The following is a 21543-nucleotide window of genomic DNA, read 5'->3' on the forward strand; positions in this document are numbered from 1 at the left end:
AGCTGTTTTATGTTATCAAGTATTATGTACTTTATTTGGTAACTCAGCATAGGCTTACACTGTCACCACAAACATGTCATGTGATGCTGCACTGCACTAGCAGGGGCGAACATTATGCATGCAGCCCATCAGTGACTCTCCTGGTGTGTGACTAGAGTCTTGAAGGCTATGGAGCTGCTTAGCTTCAGGACTGTGGGGCTTGAACATTTCATAATATCACCCTTTATCTTCATTCTTAAATCACATACAAGTAGAAGGTCTCCTAGATTTTCTCTTCTCTGGTCTTTGAAATACTCTTCTGTAGCCAGGTCTATTACCAGCCTGCACAAGTTTGTTCTTGGCCTTACAGTTATTTGTGTGGGCACGTGTGTGCCACAGAACAAATGAGGGAGTCAGAGTACAACTTCCAGGAGTTGGTATTCTCTTTCCAACATCTGGGTTCTGAGGATTGAACTCAGTTTTTCAGGCTTGACAGCAAGTACCTTTACCCTGTAAGCCACCTCTCTGGTCTCTGTCTTGGCCTTACAAACTTTTCTAAGTGGAAAAAGGGGGTGTGCTGATCAAAACGAGTGAAAAGCACATCAATGATATTTGCTTGGAGGAGGTGACTAAGGGATAGATCTGTTTCCTATACCCCAATCCTCATCATTAATTGAAAGGATATGGCCAAAGTTTAGGCTAGCCTTGAGGACTGAGGAGGATAAATGTTTCCTGAGTCTCCTGTAGGGTGCCATGATGATGAGGAGAGATTTTGTTTTAGGTGAGTTCTGTTAGTATAAATGAAATATGAACAGAACAACTAACTCAGAGCAGCATGACCCTGATGAAGTACCCAGAAGGTGTTCTCTACTTCTGATTTTAGGAAGTGTTTCACTTTTTATTGTAAGAATATGGACATGGGTAAACAGGCGGGGATTCCTCGTATCTCTGTTGCATGGTCTGAGGAGGAAATCTTACCTTGTGTCTTTTTAGGTAGAAAAGGTTTATAAAAATGGGTGCCGGGTTATACTGTTTCCCAATGGAACTCGGAAAGAAGTGAGTGCAGATGGGAAGAGCATCACTGTTACGTTTTTTAATGGTGATGTGAAGCAGGTCATGCCTGATGAGAGAGTGGTACGTATGCTCAGGGCGCTGCTTCTAGGGGCATCATCTCAGGAGCAGGGGCGACTGACCAAATGTCTTTGCAGGTCTACTACTATGCTGCTGCCCAGACCACTCACACCACATACCCGGAAGGCCTTCAAGTCTTACATTTCTCAAGTGGACAAATAGGTACAAACTCACTTTGTCTACTTTGTTAAATTCTAACCTTTCTTAAAAACATATATTGATAACAACCATTTTTAAAACAGAAAAACATTTCCCAGATGGAAGGAAAGAAATCACATTCCCTGACCAAACTATTAAGAATTTATTTGCTGATGGTCAAGAAGAGAGCATCTTTCCAGACGGCACAATTGTCCGAGTGCAACGGTATGCCGCCTCTTAAATCTGTTTCTCCATTTTCCAAATTTTCAAGGTTCAACTTTTTTTTTTTTTTTTTTTTAAATCTAAAACATTTGGGGTTGGGATCTGGCTCAGCAGAGAAGAACACTTGCTGTGTAGTCATGAAGATTTGAGTGGGACTTACCACCCTGTACACGACGTGGATGCATGTTCCCGGAACCTCAGCATTGGAGATGGGGCAGGGGAAAGATAGGTGGGTTCTGGAAGCTCATTAGTAAGCAAGCCTGGCTCAAATGGCAAGCTTCCAGTTTAGTGAGAGACCTTGTTTTAAGGGAATAAAGTAGAGAATTCCTTTGGCTCTGCACCCTCCCAAATACAAAATGAAATACACTAGTGACTAGAAGTCTCAGTGAGCTGAATGAGAATTGAATGCAGAGTCTGACAAAAGCATGCTTGCACTGTCAAGTGTAGAAACAATGTGAGCTGGGCTGGAGAGATGGCTCAGCGGTTAAGAGCACTGACTGCTCTTCCAAAGGTCCTGAGTTCAATTCCCAGCAACCACATGGTGGCTCACAACCATCTGCAATGACACCTGGTGCCCTCTTCTGGCCTGCAGGCATATACACAGACAGAATATTGTATACATAATAAATAAATAAATGTTTAAAAAAAAAAAAAAAAAAAAAAAAAAAAAAAAAAAGAAACAATGTGAGCTAACGGGGTTTACAGAGTCTGCCCAGTACTCAGGAGAGGAAGGGAGAGGTAGGGATTTGTTCAGAAGTTTCGTGAACCCTGAAAGCAGAATGAGGCACAGGAAGCAGGCTGCCCTCTGTGCAGCTGACACAGCCACTGAACCTGTCCTCTCTTGCTTGTATTTTTAAATTCTCAACCTCTCTGCCCAATCTGTTACAGTTTACTCTCTTGACATATATGATCCAAACCTTTCAAAACCAACAAACTCTTTTATTTGTCCTTCTGAATATTTTATTTCTGTAAGTTAGCTTTATGTGGTCCCTGGCTGCGAGGGACTTTTCATTTTCTTTCTTTCTTTCTTTCTTTCTTTCTCTCTCTCTCTCTCTCTCTCTCTCATCTATCTATCTAATCTCTCTCTCTCTCTCTCTCTCTCTCTCTCTATCTCTCTCTCTATCTCTATCTATCTATCTATCTATCTGGATTTTCAAGACAGGGTTTCTCTGTAGTTTTTGGTGCCTGTCCTGGAACTAGCTCTTGTAGACCAGGCTGGGATCAGTCTGCCTCTGCCTCCTTAGTGCTGGGATTAAAGGTGTGTGCCACCACTGCCTGGCTAGGGACTTTTTAAAAGCAGAGTCTCTTGTAGCTTAGGCTGGCCTCGAACTCCTGACCTTCTTGTCTTTGCCTACCCCATGCTGAGATTATAGGTGTGCACTGTAATCAACCTAATGATATAGAGTTCATTTTAATCACAGCCCTGGTGAAGCTCTGCTACATCCAATTCTTGAGTTTTCCCCTCTTTACCTTAGGATGTGACCACTAAGTATCCCATCTTTGGAAACAACACACTAACCAACATGAAGCCTATGGTACAAATTGCCAAGAAAGCTTAAAACTGATTCAAGTGATACACCGACTTGGTCAATGCAGTGTTTCCCCCTTAGTGTAGAAATCTGATACACATGCAAATAAACAGTAGTTGAAAAAATTAGAAAGCTACTATACATTGAGTAACATCAGAAAAAACTTAAAATGTTTTTACTCTTATATTTGAAATTTTGTTTAGTAAGCAGAGAAATAAAAAGTATGTACCTATGCATTTAGCTTCAACATAGATTAATTCAGAGCCAGTCTTGTTTCCAAATTAGTTCAGAGCAGTGGCTCCCAAGATGTAGTGTGCCACTGAACCACCTGGATGTTGATATGCAGCTGTGCTGGGCAGGGATCCCCAGGAGAGCACCAACTCTTGGAATGGATTTGGGTCTTAATGTGTGTATGTGGCACAGGACGTTCTGCTAGTAACACCTGCCCATCTGTGTTACAAATTGCTGATTTCCAGGCTTCTGTTGGTCATGGCACTTTGAACCTAAGCCTGGAAATTTATTGTGAATGTCCCACAGACATGCCCAACATGTCTTTGTGTTATATTTTCATATTCTGACTATTTGTTTTGTTGTTCAAAGTACTTAGGTGGTCTTCAATTTAGTGGGGGAAAAAAAGGAGCCATCCCAGCCTCCCCCCAAGGAACCTGAACAGCTAAACTTTAACACAATGAATGACCCCCTTTAAGTTGGGCATAGTGACATGCACAAGCCTTTACTCCCAGCACTAAGGAGGCAGGTGGATTGATGGATGTTTGAGGACAGCGCACTCTGCATAGTGAGCTGCAGGTAGGTAGGGCTACACAAAGAAACTGTCCAAAAAAAAAAAAAAAGAGTTTTAAAATGAAAAAAACGAAGAAAAATGCTGAACACTTCTCATAGTAAAAATACAAATAAATCCATTAAAAGAAACTTTGATGGTCACATGTAAAGGCTAACTTGGTAGCTAGAATGAAATATTACAGTTGGGAAGAGGACCAAGGAGTGTGTTTAGGGGAAGAAATAATCGCCAGAATCAAAAGGCTTTTAGCTAGATTTCCTTTTGTGTGTTTCTTTTCTTTCTATTCTTATATACTATTGAGGAATGAACCAAGGTCTCATGCCCACCAGGCAAGTATTTTTCCACTGAGCTACCTCCAGCTCTGTTTTAAATTTTAGGGGCCCTGTTTTGCACCTGTAGCTCAGGCTGGTCTTGAACTCTGTCCTCCTATCCTCGACTCCCGAGGGCTGGTATTACAGTCATGTGCCTGCCACTATGCGTAGGTTCTACTGATATAGTTTTTAAAGAAATTATATTCTGGTTTAAATTTTACAGTGATGGCAACAAAATCATAGAGTTTAATAATGGCCAAAGAGAGCTCCATACTGCCCAGTTCAAGAGACGAGAATATCCAGATGGGACTGTTAAAACTGTCTATGCAAATGGCCACCAAGAGACAAAGTACACATCTGGTCGAGTCAGAGTAAAGGACAAAGATGGTAACGTTCTTATGGACACGGAACTGTAAAGATCTTCATGGGATTAATCATGAACTAACACTAAATAGCTTTTCTGTTCAGAGTATGTACATTTCTTGTGTGTTCAGTTGTTTAATTTATAGTGTGTGTGTGTGTGCATATGTGTATGTCTAAATGTAAAGATTATTTGATTTTTAAAATTAAAGTTTTATCACAGTTTCTTCCTGTTTTACATTCTTTGAAACACAGAAGCAGCTAGCTCCCCTAGTGTGTCTTTCTACAATTAGGAAGAGAAAGCATTACTACTTTGTTGTAGACTATGTACAGTTTTTCTTATTGTTTTTAACATCTGTGCTTTTTTGTTCTTGTTTTTTTTTTTTTTGAGACTGGGCCCCACTGTGTAGCCATGACTAGCCTGGAACTTACTCTGTAGGTCAGCATAAAGTTGAATTCACAGAGATCCACCGGCCTCTGTGTCCCCAGTGTGCAGGCTTTTAAAATAAGAAGTAGAAGAGGTGTCTCAAATACTTGCTCCCCAGGCTGTGGCTTCCCAGAAAGTGAGCATCAAAACATTATGCAGCCAATAATAAAATGAAAACTGTCATTTACTGCTACAAAGACTCATGAACACAAATAGGCCAAACCATATTACAAGTAGTAAATAGTCTTAGGAGAACGCAGTTACAACCTGGGTGCTGTATAACTTGTCAAAAACAGAAGCAGTGAACTGGAGAGATGATGGCTCAGTGGTTAAGAGCCCTAACTGCTCTTCCAGAGGTCCTGAGTTCAATTCCCAGCAACGACATGGTGGCTCACAACCATCTATAACGAGATCTGATGCCCTCTTCTGGCCTGCAGGCATATGTGCAGTACAGAATACTGTGTACAAAAATCTTAAAACAAAACAGAAGTAGCAGGCATGAACAAATTACAGCCTTCATGTTGTTACCAGAGACAAGAAAGGGCAAGTTGCTCACTGTAAGTTAACAATAACTAGGACAATAGGTATTGACAATTACTCATTAAAAAATATCAGTTCCAGTTGATTTAAGAACTGAATGGCCAGGAGGTGGTGGCGCACACCTTTAATCCCAGCACTTAGGAGGCAGAGGCAGGCGGATCTCTGTGAATTTGAGGCCAGCCTGGGTCCTCAGAGTAAGTTCCAGGACAGCCAGGGCTATTACACAGAGAAACCCCGTCTCGAAAATCCAGAAACAACAACAACAGTAACAACAAAGCCCCCCAAAACAAAACAAAATCCTAAATGTGAAAAACAACAAAACACAAAACTGTTACCAGTCTAATGTGGAAGAATTTTTAAGTAGGGCATAAACTTTAAAAGAAAAGGTGCCAACTGCCATCTTCAGCAATGTCTAACTTTTCAAAAGTAACTACTCCTTGACCTAGCAAATTCCACTACTACGCACATAGAGGAAGAACCTCTCACATGTATAAGGCCTATAGAAGAATGCAACTGAAAAACAACAGCAAAGCCCAGTAGCCAGCTCAACAGCCAACAGTAAGGTCATGTACTCAGATGGACAGGGAGCTTAGTGCAGTAGAGCTGCCATCAACACAGCAAAGCCAACAGTGGAAATGCTACCTTAGGCTTAATGGTGCTCAGTCTTACAGATTCATATGCAGCTACAATACAAAGACTTAAGTAGCTATACACATCAAACTCAATCATACCTCTGTAAGGGAGTGGGGGATGGGGTGAGACACTGCAGGACCATCAACAGTTTTGATATTTCTTAAGCAAAGTGTTAATTAATAACATGAACTAAAATTTCTATGTGCCTAAATTTTATTTTGAAATTACAGTAAAAACAAAAGTTTCAAAGAAAACATTAACTTTTCCCCACACCATTCTTTAACGATATAACAAATATGACTGAAGGAGGAAAAATGATACCACTGCAGAACAAGTTAAAAGTCAAACCTGAAATGGTATAAATCTAACAAAAAGCTTTCTGGGCAGCTACAGGTGCTCTTGTACACCTGAAAAAACAAACAAAAAAATGTTAGTGTAAGACTTGCCTTTAATGCTTTATTTTAGCTAAACCACTTGTTAGCTGGCTGGGTCCCCCAGTGCTTCTGTATGCCTGCTATTTGGTAATAAGCACAAGTTACTTGTGGTGCCTACTGTCCTGTCTGGTTTGCCCCATACCCATCAGACTAGGGCAGCCATGACAGTCATTCCTGATCATATTTACAAATACAAGGGGTCACTGATAATGGTGTTCCAGGGGCAGAAAGGCCTAAGGTGACAAAATCTGGAGGAGAGTTCTTATGGAACTTCATCTTTTGAGAAATTAGAATATCTGAGGTGCTTTCATAGGCAATTTAGCATTAATCTCTGCCATAGCAGTCATGTGTAGACACACATCTGCTAACTAAATATTTGACCAAGAATGTACACTTACATCATTCATCTTTATCTGCAAGCCCCAATTCTACCAAGGACATATGAACTGGGTATTGTTCATCTTCATATAATGTCACTATTTGTTCTGGTGCCTGAGCCTAAAATTGAAAGATACAGTTATCAGCTGGGCAATGGTGGCACACACTTTTAATCCCAGCACTCAGGATGCAGAGGCTGGCAGATCTCTGAGTTTGAGGCCAGCCTGGTCTACAGAGAGTTCCAGGATAGTCAAGGCTACACAGAGAAACCCTGTCTCAAAAAACCAAACCAAAACAAAAAGATAGTTATCAAGAAAATAATAATGTAGCTGGGTGTACACCTGTAATCCTAACAGTCAGGAGGCAGAATCAGGAAGATCAAAAACCAACACCAGCAAATAAAACACAGTATTGTCTTGGGTGTCCTTTCCCTCCTCCATGCCTTCTTTGACTGGGAGGAAGGCTCCTAAGACTAATTAATACTCTACCTTCAGAGGACATCTTTGATGGTTTCCTGCTAAATCCTATTCCTTCCATTCTCCCCCATTAAAGTACCTTTACATTCTATACACCACACATTATATCCGCTATGCATAAACTCAAATTTGGCGGCTGTTCATAGAGATGAAGATATTTATATTTGCAATAAGTACTTGGCCAGTCTGTACTTTCACTGACTTCTTGAGAAACATCTTGTATAAACTATGTACAGCATGCATGATACAAAATAGGAGTATTCCAAAAGTATTTTCTAGTAATAGCCTTGTTTCACCATGAGCCTTATGGAAGGCAGTGTGCACAATTCTTTGTTCTAGGATCTGGCAGAGAATATGAAGGAGGGAAGCAGGAGGGCCTGAATACCAGTCGTAAGGACCAACGGCAACCCAGAAGGTACCTTCTATGTCACCAGCTCAGGGCTGTGTCAAGGAGGTCTGGGAGTCCTGAGGTTTATAATGTTAAACCAGAAGCCAGATTTTGTGTGTGTTTGTGTGTGTGTGTGTGTAAACTTTCCAGTTCTAGGATACTATGCAAAACAAGGTTCCTGGTTGCCTGTGGGATATACTAATGTGATATGTTAAGCTTAAAAAGATTTAGATACTATCTAGAGTATTTTTTTTTAATCTTTTAAACTAATCTGTCTTTGTGTATGAATGCTTTGCCTTCATGATCTAAGTTCACAGTGTATATACAGTTCCAGCAAGCTCAGAAGAGGGCAAATTATAGGAACAGGGGTAGACAGTTGTGAGCCACTGGGAACCAAACCTGGGTCCCTCTGCAAGAGCAGCAAGTGCTTGCTCCTCACTGGAGCTACCTCTCCAGCCCCCTGACCTGTAGTTCTGATATAGGTCTGGCCACCTTACAGTTCCAGTCTCTCTGACCATAGTGCTCCTCAGTTTTCAGGATGCAGCTTGGGTGTCATTTTCTAGGCCTACTTTCCTAGTGAGTTACTTGAGTGCCTACTAAGAGGTTTCTTAAGTACCTTTCCAGGTCTCTTCAGATGAAATAATCATTTCTTACATTTCTCCCGAGCCTACAAAATTACCTATACTCCTACTATACTTTGTTTGATCTTACCTCTAATTAATGCTATGCATGCTTGTTTTTCATTAACTTGTAGGTTCTTTGATTATAGGATATGCATCTTTATATTTTATATTACTCATTATATGTATCACTTTAGGATAATAAAGTTTGTTAAAGCTCATTTTTTTCTTTAGTGGGTGTGACAGGGCCCAGGGTGCTGACCACCTGCTTGCATATCCTGAATGGGGATCACAGGTGTACCTCACCACACTTGGTTCACCAGGGTTTTGTGCATGTGAGGCAAGTGCTCTACTGAGTTCCATCCCAAGCCCCCCCCATAGGAAGAGTTAGCTAGCCTTAAGACTGAACTTCTATAGTCTATGCAGCTTTCTGTGCTTTAACTATTGTTCTTAAGCAGAAGCAAAACACTTTGCAAAGTTAGTAGGGTTTATGTAAACAGCTTTAAGATAATTTGGCTAATTAAAATAGATAATTACCACAGAGGAAGCGTAAAGTTGTTTTCCTTGGAGACAGTCTATCATAGTCCACAATGCTTCCATGCTCCACTTGGGACAGTATGGTATTCTTGCCTTTCCCGAGTCACTTAAGGGAGGTTTAAATCCTGCTAAGAGAACTTTTATGGCCTGGGCTGGATATTGCATAAGCTGAACAGGAATCTGACGGAGTCTGTTAGAAAGAGATTGATAAAATGATCACAATGTCACAATCCAAATTCTCATATTTAAAACTCTATCACTCAAGCCGGGCAGTGGTGGCGCACGCCTTTAATCCCAGCACTCGGGAGGCAGAGGCAGGCGGATCTCTTCGAGTTCGAGGCCAGCCTGGTCTACAAGAGCTAGTTCCAGGACAAGAACCAAAAGCTACGGAGAAACCCTGTCTTGAAAAAATCCAAAAACAAAACAAAACAAAACAAAACCTCTATCACTCAGTAGAAAACAAAAGTTTCATGACACTGGAATTTGCGAAGATGACACTAGGAGCACAGTGAAGGAAAGTCAGAAAAACCAAAGCCCTCGGGCACTGTTACGGATGTAAAATGGTACTGTTGCTATGGAGAATCATATATGAAAGTTCCTTACATAGTAAAACAGAGTATGTGGCCCAGCAATTCCATTTCTGGTATACATTTCAAATTTAACAAGGTATCTATATACTCATATTCATTACAGCCTTGTTCACAATAGGAAGAAGCAGAGCAGTGCCAATGCCAATTCATGAAGGGGGTCTGAAGTTGAGACAGACACATGCAGCAGCCTTAGGAAGCAAACTGGCATATGTCACATGGATGAATCTTGAAGACTAGATAAAGAACAGAAGGGACAGAAAGTAGCTTACTGGGCTGAGGGTGAAATGGAGCATGGTTATTTAATGGGCCGAATTTCTGTGTAGATTGATTTAAAATGTTTTGGAAATATAAAGTATAAAGTTGAACAATATTGTGAATGTACTTAGGAGCCCATTAATTGTACACCTAAAATACTAAGATGATAAACTTTATATATATCCTATCAAAATAAAAATCTATATTCAAAATTCCCAATTTGGGGCTAAAGCAATGACTCAGTGGTCAAGAGCATATATTCCTCTTGCAGAGGACCTAATCTGGAGTCCCGGTACCTATATCTGGTGGCTTACAACTACTAGTAAATTCAGTTCCAAGAGGATCTGATACCTATGATCTTGTTTGATACCTGTGCTAATCTGCATTAAACCCATATACATACACATAAGTAAAAAATAATAAAATGGATATATTTTTAAAATTATCAGTCCAGTCTGATGGTATATATGTGTATATATATACACCTGTAAAGTAACTGTAAAACTAATGAAATGTATCAGTTTTAATGCGTTAGTGCAAAGCCTAGTTACAAATAAAATTAAAATAAAATAAAAAATAAATAAAATTAAGCAAAAGAAAAGCGCTTCTCCTTGGAGTAATTTAACCAAGAATGAGCCCAGATCTGAGTCTTCTACTTCATGCTCTCCATGTCTCTGCCCCTGCCTGTCTGTCATGAGTCTAAATATGTGCTTTCCAGCTTGCCTGAATGCTGCCTTAGGACTCCATCTGTCCCTGTGTCTGTGTGTCCCTAATAAAGGGCTTTGCTCCCTCTTTTACTGAACAGCAGAGCATGGGAATGAAATGAGAGACACTTTAGAGAAATGTTTAACAGAATTTTGAGTGATGAAACTTTACTAACTTCAACCCATCCCCACTGACACAGATTAACAAATACTTTATTATAAAGCAATGTCTGTATGTTGCTTTCAACATATATGACATTCATTTTTATAGGTTGCTTTTCAACCTATTTGTTGCTTTTAACAAATGATTTTTCATAGCACTCATACACTGTTTTCTGAGTCAGAGGTATGGAAGACTACAAAATTTAAGATTAAAGCTATGCATTAGTTTAGGTTGTAAAAGTTGATTACATGGGAAACCCAAAGCAAGTAAGGTTGGATTTTATCTTTCTCTGTTTTCAAGACAGGGTTTCTCTGTGTAGCCCTGGCTGTCCTGGGACTCACGCTGTAGATCAGGCTGGCCTTGAACAGAGATCTGCCTGCCTCTACTGAGATCAAACGTTATGTGCCACCACTTTCTGGCTATTTTGTTCCCTTAAAGGCAGGTTAAATAAGCAGTTTGGGTGAACAGTCTCAAGTCTTAAATGACCTCACAGCGTGGTCTCATAATTCTGACTGTGAGGTCCAGCAAAAGTTTCAGTCTCTTAGAATGCAACAGATATTTCATAATAATGTGTTGCCAGAATGAAGAAAAGCCTCTTATTCAACTTTTTCTTCTCCTTTACCTGTTTACTGTCAGCTTCTCTGTGGACCCATAATCAACAAATAGTACCAGGACAGATAAAGGATTGAATTCTTTAATGGAAATGATCTTTGCTCTGTACCACAAGCCGTCAGCATATTCTGCAAGGCAAGGCATTTCTGGAAAAGCAGAAAGAGGGAACAAATCATAAACTTAAAAAAGTACAAAGAAATAAATATGTAATCATGTGGTCACTACACAGAACTGAAGACTGTCTGGCCTTGTGGTGGCTTCCCCTTTTCTGCCTACATTTATCAACTTTTCTCATTAATATCTGAGGATTATGTTTTGAAGAAAGACACCTGCCCATCCTCAGATTTCCTAGTTCCACTTTCACACAGGTAAGGTCACACTGGCAAAAAATGGGGATGTAGCTCACTGGTAGAGTAGAATACTTGCTCCACATGGGCAAAGTACTGATTAGATCCTCAGCATTGGAAAAAGAAAAGCAACCGTGGAGGCATAAAGTAGCTGTGAAATAAACAGACCATGTGTGTTTAGATCCAGAAATTGCATTATGTCCCATCTAGGACTTTCCTGGAGGTATGTATGAATGAGGAAGGATTTTCCTTCTGGACTGGAAAGTCTGTGTACACAAAACCCACCCGATGAGTTTCCTCTTACACTCATTTGGTAACTGTGAGGCCTAAGTGCACAGCGCCCTTGCAATCACTGCAGATGCAGCCGAGTGGTACCTGCTCACTGTGCTTCTGTAATGGGCCTGGGAGGGGGGAAGGGGTGATGCTGCTTCATGCTGGGAGAGGTAAGAGACGACAAGACCTCCAAAATGGGGAGAGCTGAGCAAGAGACTTTTACTGTGATAGACAGTCTGAGGGAAGGACAATCCAAGCAAAAGCAGTTATCAGCCAAAATAAGTTATAGTCTACCAGAAGATTATCAAGTTAAATCAGGTAAGAAGTTAGGCTGGTATGTTTTACCCTTCGCTTAAACATACAGTTACATTCAACAGACCATGAATAAATACAGCTCTATGCCCCATTCAGGAAAATGTGAAGATACTCCTGGTATTCAGGGACTGTCAATGGCAAGTGGGTAAATTTTCCTCAGAAGAGAATCATGGATATTTAATAAAGATGTGAACAACAGACTGAAAAGGAGAACGTAAGAATTTTAACTTATCCTGACAAACCATTACAGCCTCAGAACTGTCGTCCAGGTTATTGTAGTCAGTCATTACCACTGCAGTCTGAAAGTCAGCTTTCACAAGTTGAGCTAGGGGGAAAGTCTCAAACTTAAAAACAAGCATCCGTAGACCCTTAGTTTTCCAGCTCACCTGACTCTTGCAGAGTGAAACTGTCCCCACAAGAGAGACATGTTAGTTCATGCACTTGGGTCACTTCCTAATTTAGGAAATGGGTGCCTTTAGGATCTAGAAAGCCTACATGTGAAGTTGAGGAGAGGAGATGCCACTTAAATTATAAATAACCCTCGGTTGGATACAGGGCAATCTTACCAAGAACCCGGGCACAGCATGAGCATACCTGAGCTAAAGTCTGTCAGGGGAGGGAAGCTCTCCACATCCCTGTTGTATCTCTGCAGTGCTTCTTCCAGGTTCTCTGACTCAGATTCCCAACTGATTCCACTGTCATCTGTGTCACCAGGATGGTGAGAACAGCTTTCTGCAGAATCAAGGCAAATATACACCTACAAGGGAGTGGCAGGGAGAGAAGGAACAGCCTTGCAAATTCTGTAATTTCTTGAATTCACCTACGTGTGGCATCCAGTCAGGGCCCAGTGACCACTGCCTCCTGTTCGGTGGCTCTGTGGGTGCCCTCTGTGTCTTGCCACACTGATCTTGAAGCCAAGAGACTTAACTGAAGAAGAGTGTGGTTGTGAAGACTGCTTGTAGAAATGTGTGCTCCAGGAAGTACTAAGCTATGCTTGGAACAGTCCCTTGAAAGGGCCCCAAGCCAGCAGTGAGCCTTCTAGACATATCAAGTGAATATTTACTTGTTCTGAGACAGGAGTGTCATGTAGCTAATACTGGCCTCAAACCACTACTCATCTGCTTCTACCTCCCGAGTTTGAATCCCAGGCGTGTATCACCATACCTGGCAATGACTCTTCAGAAGTAGATTCTATAGTCCCCATCAGTATCTTGACTGCAACATAACGAAGTATTGAGCTAGACTTAATTAAGAAACTATTTGGGTTTTGACCATCATGTACATTTTTAATTAAAGTTATTTGACATGTATTTATATTGTGGGGGAGGCACATGGGTACCAGAGCACCTGTGTGGAAGTCAGAGGACGGCTTAAATGACCTCACAGTGTGTATAATAATTCTGGCTGTGAGGGCCAGCAAAAGTTCAAGTCTCTTAGAATGCAAGAGATATTTCATAGTAATGTATTGCCAGAATGAAGAAATTCCTAATTTATAAACAACTTTAAAATAACATTTCTTTTAAAAATGAGGTAAAATTTTCCCAAGAAATAGCTCTAATTACACTTTCATCCCAGGTAAAACAAAGAATTCTTATTTAGTTAGGCCTGGAGAGACAGCTCAGTAAATAAAACACTTGCCATGTAGGCATAAGGACCTTTGACCTCGGCACAGGCACACACGCCTCCACACATGGACTTATCATCTAGAGACAAAGACGGTCAAATACCATGAATAGACAGTGTGGGAAATGTCTTTAGTAGTTCAGAAAAACCAGAGCAAGGATAAGAACATAAGTTCAGTGCAGGGAGAGATATAAGGGTGAGATGTTCAATATTTCACAGAAGGGAAAGGTCCACCTTAAAAACATAAGTAATCAGGCAAGTAGGATATGCTTACTTGGGCTACACATTTGGGGCTGAAGAGAAGGCTCACTGGTTAAGAGCACAGAGAACTGTTCTTCAGAGGACCTGGGTTTGTACCTCAGCACCCAGGTGTTGACTCATAACCATCTGTAACTCCATTTAGAGATTCTGCACAACGTCTTCGGGCCTCTGACATACAACACCCGTAGGTATAAAATAAGTTAAAAATGAATATGCTTTAAGAATAACCTGGGGTTGGAGTTGGAGAGAATGCTTCGTAGTTTAGAGCAGTTGTTGCTTTTGTAGAGGACCTGGGTTCAGCTCCCAGCACCCACAATACAATGACTGGAAACCATTTAATTTCAATTCCAGGAGACCTGATAAAATCTTCTGATTTCCATGGGCACCAGGAATGTATGTGGTGCACATACATACGTATAGGCAAAAACCATAACATTAAATAAATCTAAATTTAAAAAATTTAAACAATCCATATAAGCATATGAGTAAATAAAAGAAGACGGCCCTGGGAAATGGGTAGATGGCTAAGAAACACCAGTGTCCGAGTACCAACAAATATCCGACAACCCGACAGGATGGCTCCGTCGTTTGCAGCTAGGAAGATGGAGACTGATACGTACTTCGTTAGGTGAGACGATGTGCTTTACTTGCACAGCATACCGCTCCTCTGGTGGAGGGAGAAGTGAAGACAGATACGGTGGTAAAATGGGAGCCTCCATTTCAGGCAAAAGCAATTCCTAAAACCACACAACAAATTAAATTTCAGAATGGTAATCATGAAAATTAACATAAAACTTCATTATGGGGCCAACTTATTTCAGTTACCAGAAACCAAGTCCTCCTAAGTCCTGAACATCACAAAAAGCAGGTAACTCATCGTTCTTTGACTCCTCACTTCTAAAGAAGGGTTAAACAAAGGCATGCAGGTCCACTGATGTATATCCACATGGAGACAGAATACAGTTGACAGTTTCAACAATGACTACCTCTAAGGAGTGGAAGGTACAGAGTGGGTGACATTTCCCACATACACCTTTTCTGAGACAGGTCCACAAGCTGGCCTGGAATTCCCAGAGATCAGACTGCCTTACCTCCCAAGTGTGGGATTAAAGGCTTGTGCGTCCACACTGGGCTGCCTTATTCTATAACATTCGTTTACTTTTGTAAGTAGTTTTTAAGGAAACTAAAATAACACACAAATGCTCACAGGAGGTAAGTTAAAGTCACTAAGAAGGTAAAACATTAAGTTCTATAAAGTACAGGGGAAAGCAAACACACGATTCTCAAGAGGATCGTGGGAGCCAAGCGTTAAGGAATACACACATGGTATAGGTAAAGGATAAAGGGCCATGTATTGTTTGACTTCATTTAATAGGAAGATCCATAGAGACAAGATTGAGTGGTAACCAGAAGCTGAGAAAGGAAAGGATAGAAGACGACTGTAGTTGTTTCTTTTTGGAATGTTCTTGTTTTAGTAGTGCAAGCTGCACAACTCAGAAAGTATTAAAATCCAATAAGTTACGTATTTGAAGAAAGTACATTTATAGCATATAAACAGAAGCTCAATAAAATGGTTATATTTTGAATTTTTTTCTTCATTTATTTTTTTTTCCAAGACAGGGTATCTGTGTGTAGCTCTGGCTATCCTGAAACTCCCTCTGTAGACCAGGCTGGCCTCAAATTCAGAGATCCATTTAACTCTGAGTGATGGGATCAAAAGCATGGCTCTTCTTTTAATTTTAAAGTAATTTTTGTGGCTGGGCATGGTAGCACACACCTTTAATACCAACACAGTTGGAAGACAGAGATAGGTGGAGCTTAGTGAGTTTGAGGCCAGCTTGGTCTACAGTTTCATAGTGAGACCCTGTTTCAAAATTTTTTTCTTAATTTATTTTTGTGTGTGGTAAGAGCCAGAGGGCATGTGTGGTGGTCAGAGGACAGCTGTGTGAGTCAGGTCTCTTCTCCCATCGCCTGGGTTCTGGGGATCAAACTCTCGTGTCAGCCTTGGCAGCAACTGTTCTTGTTAACTGCCCTTTCAGATAAGCCAGCTTGCTGGCTATGTATCAGATCCTTTCTATTGCTGAAAGTTTCCAAAATATCTGGGTTGTAACTTACCTCAAATCTTATTTTCCAGTGTTCATCTTCATATTTTTTATCCTGACCTCTTGGTTTCTGAAATAATAGTGTATTATTTATCAGTTAAAAACTACTTTTATCTTCTAACAAAATACTTCTTTTAAAAAATTTTTTTATACTTTGCAAAAACTAGATGCATAAGTCATGTTGGCATTCACTCTGCAGACCAGGCTGGACTTGAAGTCACAGAGATCCACCTGCCTCTGCCTCCCTAATGCTGAGAAATGGCTCAGCATTTTGTTCTTGAAAAAGACCTGGGTTCAATTCCTAGCACCCATATAGCACCTCACTGTTTGGGGCACAAAGGTCCTTGTACTCACAGAGAGGCACTAAGAGAATCAGGAATGTTAATCATACAGGGGTGTCTTTCTTCAATGGAGAAGATAAAAATCAAACACCTGCATTCCATCCAGAAAGCTGGGAGTGGATTTGTTAATGAACTGATGGCCTTTTGCTCTCTGTGGAGGCAGACCTCATCCACTCTTTATCACAGAGGCAGACCTCATCCACTCTATCACAGAGGCAGACCTCATCCACTCTTTATCATAAGGCAGACCTCACATCCACTCTTTATCACAGAGGCAGACCTCATCCACTCTTTATCACAGAGGCAGACCTCATCCACTCTTTATCACAGAGGCAGACCTCATCTACTCTTTATCATAAGGCAGACCTCATCCAAATTCCCTAGAATGATTATCCCAGATTCTTCCCTCTCTAGTCCCTAGACTGTTGTCACATGCCTGATGGCCTCTATGGCATCTGTCAGAGCCACACTAGACTCTAGGTCTTTTAGCTATAGAACCTACCTTTATGGTCATATGTACTTTGTAAAGAAGTTTCTATGTAGTCACTTTTTTTTTTTAAGATTCATTTATTTTGTTTACAGTGTTCTGTCTGCATGCATGCCTGCAAGCCAGAAGAGGGCACCAGACCTCATTACAGGTGGTTGTGAGCCACCATGTGGTCACTGGGAATTGAACTCAGGACCTCCGGAAGAACAATCAGTGCTCCCAACCTGAGCCATCTCTCCAGCTCCCGATGTAGTCACTCCTAAGCTTCATTGTGCACCTGGAATTGGACTGATTAGACTGATTGTTGCCTGGAAACTTTTTCCCAAATTTTACTGTGTTTTAAATATGCCGACAATGAACCACTTGGCATTAGACTCCCCCAAGTCTCTGATCCAGGCTGATGAAGTCCATCTGCACCAGGTTTTCATTCTTATCTCTTTGTGCAGTTTGCTTCCCTGTATAATGCCTACAGGGACCCCCTCAGCTCACAACCATCTTTAACTCTAGTCTCAGGGATCTAGCATCCTCTTTCTGACATAAGTGGGGTACTAGGCATGCATGTGGTCCACATACACATAAAACAAAATTTAAACAATTAAATTTTAAAAATCAAGATAAAAATCCTATTATATTTTCAAAGTCAGGGACTCATGTAGCCCAGGTGGACCTCCAACTCATTATGTAGTTTAAAGATGACTTTGATTTTCTGATAGCATTCCTGTTTCTGTTTGCAAATGCTGGCCTGCTCCAACATGCCCAGCTAAAATTTGAATGCTCAATATCTGTTGGTACCCAAAACATTTTCAATTTCAGATCATCGTATTTTGGATTTTTAGATTAGCGACACTCACCTTGTAATATAAGGCTTCTAGTTCAAGTTAAATGACACATTTTATGTGGAGACAGAGCCCTGTATTGGCATGAAACTCTATATACAGATTTTATACAGTACATCTCATGTTCAAACTCAAACATTGATTAACATAAAGAAGCCTTACTAGTGCAGAAGATACAGAAACATTAGTAGACTTTTAATGTAAATAAAATGTTTTTCATAATATATAAAGCATGTTACTCTTTTTAAAAGAGAATTGGCAACTTCTCATTTTACACTCTGTGGTATACGCAGAATGTGGCAGCACCTGCCTGTAATCCTAGCAGGTGGAGGAATTTTAAAGAGGAACAAGCATTAGGATTTTTAAGGCCAACCCGAGCTACAGGAGACACAGCAAAAGACTTGAGGTGTAAACAGATTGTGACATTATAATCAGAATCAACTAAAATGTATATTATTTATAGGAAAACAGTTCACTTACTTCTTTAAATATCTCCTCAGAATGTTCAAAAATACAATATTTATGATGAGCCATAAAATGAGAAAGTGATATCCCATCAAAATAGAGATGAACAGACAACTTTCCCCATGGATTTTCAGGCAATTCCTATTAATTTTGATAAGGAAGACTGTTACTATAAAAACTCAGTGCCTAAACTTTTACAGTTAGCAAATATGACATGGGTTTCCAACAATAACAGCATCACCAAACAGTCTGACGCACAGCAAGAATTTTTTTCCTGATATTTTGGCAGATGATGAAGCAGTAATTCTACTCTTAGACTTATATAAAATATACTTGCATATCTATACCACACAGATTTCCTAGTTATTAGATACTACAGATGGATCATCTTTAGTTGATACTAATTTATACTAAGAACAGGTTAAGAGGCAAAGAAATGAATTTTAACTAAAAATCTCCAAATATCAAGAATAAGAAGAAATCAACATTCTCAAGTAAGATATCATAACGATAATGGCTTTAGCACTGACAAAGTCCACTCATAATTACCAACAATTGGTAGGTCCACAGCTAGTTAAGCTATTTCTTTTTTATTGATATTTATTGAGCTCTACATTTTTCTCTGCTCCCCTCACTGCCTCTCCCCCCAACTTGAATCCTCCCCCAAAGTTCCCATGCTCCCAATTTACTCAGGAGCTCTTGTCTTTTTCTACTTTCTACTTCCCATGTAGATCAGATTTATGTATGTCTCTTTTAGTGTCCGCATTGTTGTCTAAGGTCTCTGGGATTGTGGTTTGTAAACTGGCTTTCTGTGCTTTAGGTTTAAAAACCACCTATGAGTGAGTACATGCGATAATTGTCTTTCTGGGTTTGGGTTACCTCACTCAAAATAATGTTTTCTAGCTCCATCCATTTTCCTGCAAAATTCAAGCTGTCATTATTTTTTTCTGCTGTGTAGTACTCCATTGTATAAATGTACCACATTTTCCTTATCCATTCTTCAGTCGAGGGACATTTAGGTTGTTTCCAGGTTCTGGCTATGACAAACAAAGCTGCTATGAACATAGTTGAGCACATATCCTTGTGGCACAATTGAGTATCCTTTGGATATATACCCAAAAGTGGTATTACTGGGTCTTGAGGAAGGTTGTTTCTTAATTGTCTGAGAAATCACCACACTGACATCCAAAGGGGTTGTACCAGCTTGCATTCTCACCAGCAATGCAGAAGTGTTCCCTTTTCCCCACAACCTCTCCAGCATAAGTTGTCATCAGTGTTATTGATCTTGGCCATTCTTACAGGTGTAAGATGGAATCTCAGAGTTGTTTTGATTTGCATTTCTCTGATGACTAAGGATGTTGAACATTTCCTTAAGTGTCTTTCAGCCATTTTAGATTCCTCTGTTGAGAGTTCTTTGTTTACGTCTGTACTCCATTTTTTTTATTGGCTATTTGTTCTTTTGGTGTCCAATTTCTTGAGTTATTTGTATATTTTGGAGATCAGACCTCTGTCTGATGTGGGGTTAGTGAAGATCTTTTCCCATTCTGTAGGCTGTCGTTTTGTCATGTTGACTGTGTCCTTTGCTTTACAGAAGCTTTTCAGTTTCAAGAGGTCCCATTTATTAATTGTTTCTCTCGGTGTCTGTGCTGCTGGGATTCTATTTAGGAAGTGGTTCCCTGTGCCAATGCGTTCAGGTGTACTTCCCACTTTCTCTTCTATAAGGTTCAGTGTGGCTGGCTTTATGTTGAGGTCTTTGATTCATTTGGACTTAAGTTTTGTGTATGGGTCTATTTTCATTCTTCTATATGTTGATATCCAGTTATGTATCAGGTATTTGAAGATGTGTGGATTGATATCCGGGTCTTCTATTCGGTTCCATTGGTCCTCCTGTCTGTTCTTATGCCAACACCAAGCTGTTTTCAGTACTGTAGCTTTGTAGTAGAGTTTGAAGTCAGGGATTGTGATGCCTCCAGAAGTTCTTTTATTTGTACAGGATTGTTTTGGCTATCCTGGGCTTTTCGCTTTTCCATATGAAGTTGAGTACCATTCTTTCAGGGTCTTTGAAGAATTTTGCTGGGATTTTGATGGGTATTGTGTTGAATCTGTAGTTAAGCTATTTTTTTTTTCTTTTTGGTAATTTCTTTCCCATTTCCACTAGTCCCACTATTCTTCAAATTAACATCCTCATAGAGGAAGGGAAATGCCTTTGAATGATTTATCTACTTCTGTTTCCTACTAACCAACTATATTAAGTAGCCAGTAGGAAATAACTAGAACACACAGTGTGTCTGACCTTGCGTGCCTGTGTGGCAGGGTAGGCCAGCCCTCACAATCACCACATCTCTGCCATCCTTCCAAACATGGCTGCTTCTATGTGGGTCCATAGCACCTTCTCCCAGCAACTGCATGCCTGTCCTGCCACACCTTACAGTCTTGACTTAAATGTCACCTGACATTCATGTTAACATGGAGCCTCTTTCCCAGCTGCATCTTTTAATACCAGAGTCTGTCAAACCACCATCTGCCTGCTATACTACATAGGTCAGTGAGGTCACTGTACTTCCATCTGCTGTCTGTTTCCACCATGAACAGCTCCACGGACATGGCCCTGGGCTGCTTTGTTCAAGCCTCAGAAGCATTTCTCAGCATATCTAATGCTGGAGGATCATGTCTAGGCAAGACATGGAGCTAAGTGAGCTAAGGAACACTGAACATTCAGGCTGCAAAACCAAAGGTGCTTTTTCTGAAAGCTAAGCTGTAAATAAAATTACCTTGACTAAGTAAAAAAAAATTAATTTCTACCTTTTATTAGGTGACTTGACAAGGATTCTTGGAGTAGCTGGGCAGGAACCTTTAGCAATAACCTACCAGCTTTCTTATTTAGGTGGCGCCTGTGGTTCCTGAATGAAGAAGTATTTTCCTAACCATTTTCTTCTCTCCCAATGCCAGGCCTCAAATGGCTGTGGATTAATCTTACTACTTTAGTGCTCAGCATCCTTCACAGGCCACTCTTGCATCCTACTCCCCATTTCTCCCCTTCCTAGAAACCTCTACCCTTCTACCAGACTATTCCCTACGCTGTCCCAGTATGTCTTTGTGAGTTCTGGGTCCCTGTCAGGACTGTCACCTTTAATCCCCTCCTCTGTAAATCCTGCTTTGCTTGCCTCTCCACTGTCTCTGGCTTATCTTGTTCTGCAGAACGGATGTCTTGCTTCACTAACTAGGGGAGGCCTTTGAGGACAGAGATTATGACAGACTCTGCTAGGA

General features: G+C 40.5%; 2 protein-coding genes across 2 annotated transcripts in view; one reads left to right on the forward strand and one right to left on the reverse strand.

The window, feature by feature from the left end:
• The window catches only part of Cenpj (centromere protein J), a 42708-nt gene extending 38024 nt beyond the window's left edge, over positions 1 to 4684 (forward strand). The window contains exons 14-17 of the mRNA XM_041634217.1: positions 973 to 1113; positions 1188 to 1272; positions 1353 to 1473; positions 4333 to 4684. Coding sequence (XP_041490151.1) covers positions 973 to 1113; positions 1188 to 1272; positions 1353 to 1473; positions 4333 to 4525 — 540 coding nt within the window. The 3' untranslated portion in view covers positions 4526 to 4684. The remainder of the gene's footprint in view (positions 1 to 972; positions 1114 to 1187; positions 1273 to 1352; positions 1474 to 4332) is intronic.
• Positions 4685 to 6902: 2218 nt separating this feature from the next.
• Positions 6903 to 21543, reverse strand: part of Rnf17 (ring finger protein 17) — a 121284-nt gene continuing 106643 nt past the window's right edge. The window contains exons 29-35 of the mRNA XM_041634216.1: positions 18292 to 18417; positions 16161 to 16217; positions 14666 to 14782; positions 12756 to 12918; positions 11237 to 11372; positions 8903 to 9092; positions 6903 to 7001 (exon numbers count right to left, since the gene is read on the reverse strand). Coding sequence (XP_041490150.1) covers positions 6903 to 7001; positions 8903 to 9092; positions 11237 to 11372; positions 12756 to 12918; positions 14666 to 14782; positions 16161 to 16217; positions 18292 to 18417 — 888 coding nt within the window. The remainder of the gene's footprint in view (positions 7002 to 8902; positions 9093 to 11236; positions 11373 to 12755; positions 12919 to 14665; positions 14783 to 16160; positions 16218 to 18291; positions 18418 to 21543) is intronic.

This window comes from Microtus oregoni, unplaced genomic scaffold, assembly GCF_018167655.1.
Source record: "Microtus oregoni isolate MIOR12 unplaced genomic scaffold, Mior012 000045F_ref0000178, whole genome shotgun sequence".
NCBI lineage: Eukaryota > Metazoa > Chordata > Mammalia > Rodentia > Cricetidae > Microtus > Microtus oregoni.